We start from the raw sequence: 6,000 nt of genomic DNA on the forward strand, positions 1-6,000 counted from the left end.
TCTTGATCAGAGCGAGTTCGTCTTTGTGTTTATCGACAGCGTTTAATGAAAGAAAGGAATAAAATGTAGAAGAAATACATGTGATATATCACTTTGATTCTAAACTAACTTTTTTCGAAAAGTTCTCTGTAGTGGGAAAATCCTAAAGCTAAAAAGCTTGCAAAATTAACCTAAAACAAAAGTGCAAACATAGGCCACTAAAGCAAAAGAACACAAAATGCTATTATTGTCAGCTCAAGATTTCAGAACTGTTATTCAAAAATCATTCGCCAATCATTATTCAATAATAATCATTGAGTGAATGAAGTGGGTCAAATATGAAGGAGGAATGACATTAACCGTTCGAATTCGGTTCAGCGCAGTTTTCATGAGATAACCTTTTTGCTGATGGAAGGAAACTCAATTTAAAAAACAACAGGAAGGTTTTGGGACATCGACCCCTTAATAAAACGTCGATAGAATCACTCAGCACATTTGAATGTATTCTCAGGCTAAGGAAGGAAGTCCAATTTAAATAAAGGTTTAATCGATAAGTATTTGCGGTGAGATGTTTTAATTTGAAGTCCTAACCGCCAAAAAACTCAAACTCAGCGACGCAAAACAAGCTTAAGATTTTAGGGAATGCATCTTTTTGCAAAGTTGACTTTTGTTGAAATAAAAACATACCTTTTGTATTTGCTTTTCCCAATTGTCACTTTACGTTGGTGCTTCGGCCATCGAGACAGCCACTGGTTGTGCAAGGCTTTCTCGCCTCCGTCAATAACTTGCCCTGCAGTTCTTTGCTCTTCGGGCATTGCTTCGTCGGTAGTACTGAACTCACTGAAGTACCTGTCAAGTAAAAAAGGCAATAACACGAACGGGATCATCTACTCGAGTATCGTCTGCCTGTACATGAAAGTGAAATTTAGTAATCCGTTTGGTACAGGCCTAGCATGGATAGGATTACAGTCATAATTGGAGCACACGGATAAGCAAGCATCTTCGAATCGATCGCGGATTAAAGCACAACACTGCCCTCAAACACATCGTATATACCTTTTGCAAATAGAAAAAATAGTTAATGCCAATAAGACTTAGTTTTCTGGTTGAAGATGAATCCAAAAGGTAATTCTAAACTGATTTAAATAGGACTGCTTCGTAAGGGAGTGACCTCTACTTAGAGAAATGAAAGGAGGATTTTCCGAACATGAGAAGCAGATTCATGTCACAGTATTAACCAAAGAGGGCACTTGGCTGTGAAGGTGACCTTGTCAGGAATGAGCGCCGAATCAAACGAGCTGCCACATGAACAAGATTTTCACCCACCTGGTAAGAAAGGGGGATTAACAAACCACAGAAACTTTGTTTACACAAGTCCAAAAATAAGCTAATTTCTGCAAAATTGTGATTCTTTCAAGCCACTCTCCGAGCAGGAAGTTTTGTTTAGCATAGAGCTTAAGAAAGTACTTCCTTAAATTTCTTCAAGTCTTCTAAAAAACGATACAAAAATCCTTCCTTTTTTAAAATACAGAAAGTAGTTATAAAGTCATAATTTGAAAAATAGTCATAAAAAATGAAATTACAGAATTAAATAGAGAGGAGGCCATCATAAACTTAAGAAAAACATAACAAAACGGATTGCTAATGAAACTTAAGCAAATTAATTGAAGATAGGTTTTATTAAGACAATAATAGTAGTCTTGAAAAAGAAATTTCAATTGCATCAAATATATATTAATCAGTTTTAATCGGATTGGTTATCTTCTAAAGTAAATGAGGATGCAAATCCTATGTTTTAGGCAAACAGTATAGTCGTTGAGGGATGCAAAATTTTGAAGATCTCTTCTGTAAGCTACACATAGGCCTGGTTGTATGTTGCACAGCGCCTGATGGCGAAACACTTGTTGTGAACTGTCCATGTGAAAAGGCTGCTTAATGCTAGAGTGAAAATTTGAATTGATATTCACCCTGGCCTTGTGAAACAGTTATATTTGAATATAAACAAGAGGAAACATATTTGATTGAATTAAATGATTTTCAATGTTTATTACAGATATCCAATTATGATATCATAGTTACGTCCTTATGTCGTCATGTTTAAGCAAAGTTATCTAGAAAAGTAGCTCTAAATGTGGTTTTCTTACTCGAATAAAATCATCCTCTTTAACGAAGCAAAGTTTGTATCCCAGAAAGCGAAGACATCACGGTCTTTTCGTGTAAGTAGTCTGATTATTGGAGAATAAACACAGCAAAACGGCATCATTTGTAAAATACAACAAAGTAGCACAAAATAATATAACATTTGACACAAACTCACAGCATAGATGCCCTCTTTCTTCAGACGTTTTATCCCAACACTGTCAAACTCGACGGCGAGTTGATAAGTTCGATACTGTAGCAATGTGTCACAAGCATTGGCAGACTGTTGTAATGGTCTATTATAAGCGAGACCGCAATGATTAACCCCGATATCATGCAGCTTCCCAACACAATGTAACCAAAAATGATCGCGCTAGTCCCTTACGACACTGTTCTTAGGACAAGCCAAATTATCACGACTTAAACGCAATCCTTGGCTTCTTGTTAAACCTAGAAAACATTGCATCTGCGTGACTTTGACAGTTTGTGAGTCTGTTTTTGCAGTACGAGACTTTTTATGAGCAATGATTGTTTAAATGTTGTTTTGCATGGCTTAAGGCGATGGAGATTCTGTTGGAAACCAAAACATGATGATTATGTTCTTTATTTTGACTTTGATTTTGAGGAGTTTGATTATGATGATAACTAAGATAATTGATGATGGAAATGGTGAAGTTGATGATATCATATCAATTCTTGTTTAGTTAGTCTTTAGTTGTTGTCGCTGCTGTCTGTATCCTATAATCTTTGTTTGAATTGTTTATAGATTTTCTCTTTAGACAGGATTGACAGACGGTTTAGATTTAGAATAATAAAGCCTACATTTTCCCCAACGTAACCAAAGCCAGTGCCTCTAAGAATAACTGTGACATTCTTGGAGTACTGTGTAAAGAATGATTTGTTTTTTAAGCAAAATCAAATCTGTAGAGAATGTTTTTGTTTCCTAAAATGAAAAGGTGATCAGATTTCGTACCCATGTCGCCAGGCAAACCAGCCAGACCTTTCCAAGATAGTAAATCAGCTGAAGAAATGTAATTGTTGTTAGGGCGAAGATAAGAGTGATTGTGGGGAAAACCAATTTCGCCCGACTTAATTTGGATATATAAATTTGGATAAAGTCAATTTTTTTGTTTTAGATTTATTGAGCCGTCTCAAAGAGCCTGTCATGACTAAATTGCCTGTCACATTTCTATTGAACCAGGAGAATCCCTCTTGGGCCTGCTAGCCCCTTTCTTAAAACCTGTGAAACTTAAGGCGAACTCCTTCAAGTGTAATTTAAATTTGTATTTACTTAGGAGCATTAGCTAATGAACAAATTAATTTCAGAATTAATGTTACTGTAGTCCAGCCAATGAGTCGTTTTTGAAAAGTGTTTTTGGTGAGGGAGCAACTTTGTGAGAGACTAAGTGAATGATCAAATGAGTGAGTGAGCGAGTGAGTGAGCGAGTGAGTGAGTGAGTGAGTGAGTGAGTGAGTGAGTGAGTGAGTGAGTGAGTGAGTGAGTGAGTGAGTGAGTGAGTGAGTGAGTGAGTGAGTGAGTGAGTGAGTGTAACCTCAACTGTGGAACTTCTTTCCCTTCTGCTAGACCCCTCTGTTGGTCTTTTTTATATACTCTTTGCATATTCGAAGAAGATTGTCAGCTCGTTGTTTGTTTGTTTAAAAGCATATGTCAAAAAACTAAGAAAAGTGGTGTAATACCAACCTTGTGCTAACCTAGTGATCTGGGATCCAGCTTGTTGTTGAAGTAGTGTGCCCAGATGAACGGGGGCATGTATCAGTACAGGCATGTGGGACGTTTATTCATATATTACTTCATATAGAGTGTTTCATATGCAAAATTGCACGAACTATTTGTTGCTTCGTAAAAAAGAAACGGTTGCCAAGTCTTTGGTTCATTAACTTCTTAGTGATTTGAAATTTACCTTGCGATGCATAAGTTTCTACGTGAAAAATTGCCGAACGGCAGAGTTGGGAGGTGTTACACCCTGCTACACCCCCGGTCGGGACGTCTCTTTTTGGAGTAATGCAAACTGTTCGTTATTATAAAGTCATGATTAATATTGTGTTTTGTAGAGTAGAAGGGCCTAGAAGTGATTTCGAAGGTGCTTACGAATACATGCATTCATCTGTATAATTGGTGTGTGTGTTATAGTGTTTAGGCAAGAAAGGGAATTTCGTTTTGGAAGGGTTATGATGGAATATCGAAGTCTCTTACAAAATAGTGAAATATTTTAGTGTCCTGGCATTAAAAATGTGTTGCACTTTTTTTTCTTAAAAAATTTCTCAGTGAATATGCATAGCCTTTAATGAAATTTTGTTTTAAAAATTTCTAAATTTATCTGACTTATCCTTCCTTAGCTATAATTGTGAAATTCAAATTTTCCCCTTATTTTACTAGTAAAGAGGTGGCATGGATATTTATGATTTCGATTATAACTTTTCATTAAAATTTGTAATCAGCCCTCTGCTATGTACATAGTCGAGATCTCGACGAAAGATAACAAACGTTGTAACTCGTGTGTAACTTCTTAATCATAATAACTTCTAGAAAACGAGCGAACTCTGCAACAAATTATCAACAACTGTTCAGGGACGTAGGAATTATTTCAAAATGGAGGGCCACCAATGTAGGAAGTTGCACCATGTCCCAGGAAAAGGAGCATTGCTTCGAAGAGGTTATTCCTAAAAACGGACATTTTTCCAAAAGTTTTGGGGGCATGTTCCCCTGGTGCACCCCATGTTCCAACGTCCCTGCAACTCTTCCAAATTCAGACCGCGTTCTGCAAACGTCAAAGTGCAAATGTCTATTATAATCAAACGATGCAAAATAAACACAAAATAAAGAGGAAGACAAGTAACGTTTCTTCGTAACTCGTTGCCTGTTCCAAAATTGGCAATAACGGTATGTCAATCTTCAAAAAGCCCAAACATTTACAGTTGCAAATGTAGGGACTTTCAAAACTTGATTAAACTTAATTGTTAGAGTAAGACAATGGTTGATAGCAAAGAGAGTAACGACTGCTTACCAAATGCTTTGCTTTCTGCTTGATTATTCTGGTTTACCACTGGAAAACAGAGGATTTCGAAACATTTGTCACATCAAGGACAATACAGTCATACTGCGATGTTCAATTACTTTGGTATTTAAATCTTTCATCTTCTCTGTGACAGACAGTTAAATTTGGAATTTTGTAGCATGCAACTGTGCAGCGGCTAACAAAAAAGGTTTTTGATCAGGGTACAAACCTCAATGATATGTGAAAAACTTCCTGTCATACCTTTAAGTGTAGTCTTCTACGATAGGTTTTGAGAAAACACGAACATTTGAATCCTCTTAATGCGCGATACTGCCAGCTGCAATTTCGAATCTTTGAAATTTTCTAGCTCGCTCTACTTTACCTATTTAAGAGGATGAGAATCTCAAAGAAAAGAACTCACGGAGCCTCTGTATGCGGTTGCTTGAGTTTGGGAACCCAAACAGCCCCCGAAAATGAATTTTTCTGACGACCCTGGTTTAGTGATGTTTGTGAATTTCACATACCACACAATATTGGAGGGAGGTATTTAGACAAACCCTTTAAATAGCACCCTGTTACATGCATGTATAGTCCAACATATACCCTAGCCTCTTTCCCCATTCAAAGTGGATGCTTATGCACTTTCGTAGAACAAATATTAGCTTAAGACAGGGGGGATGGGATGAAAAATCTCTACACTGTCAGCCCGGGACTGCATTGTAGATCTTGTTTTGAAAGGCCTATTAATTATATATTGTTATACAGGGGGGTATGAAGCTTAGATGCCCGAAGAAAGGGCGTCTAATGCTGGATGAAAAGTACATCGCCTCAAGAGTTGAAATCATCGGGGACCCCGAGAGACTCC

The 6,000-nt window shown here is 37.1% G+C and overlaps 1 protein-coding gene across 1 annotated transcript in view; it reads right to left on the minus strand.

Annotated features, from left to right (window-relative positions):
* LOC135686321 (uncharacterized) overlaps positions 1–1,007 on the minus strand; it is a 49,827-nt gene extending 48,820 nt beyond the window's left edge. The window contains exon 1 of the mRNA XM_089108910.1: positions 667–1,007. Coding sequence (XP_088965036.1) covers positions 667–866 — 200 coding nt within the window. The 5' untranslated portion in view covers positions 867–1,007. The remainder of the gene's footprint in view (positions 1–666) is intronic.
* Positions 1,008–6,000: the final 4,993 nt, after the last annotated feature.

Source organism: Rhopilema esculentum, chromosome 6 (genome assembly GCF_057945365.1).
Source record: "Rhopilema esculentum isolate cy_ngs chromosome 6, ASM5794536v1, whole genome shotgun sequence".
Taxonomy (NCBI): domain Eukaryota; kingdom Metazoa; phylum Cnidaria; class Scyphozoa; order Rhizostomeae; family Rhizostomatidae; genus Rhopilema; species Rhopilema esculentum.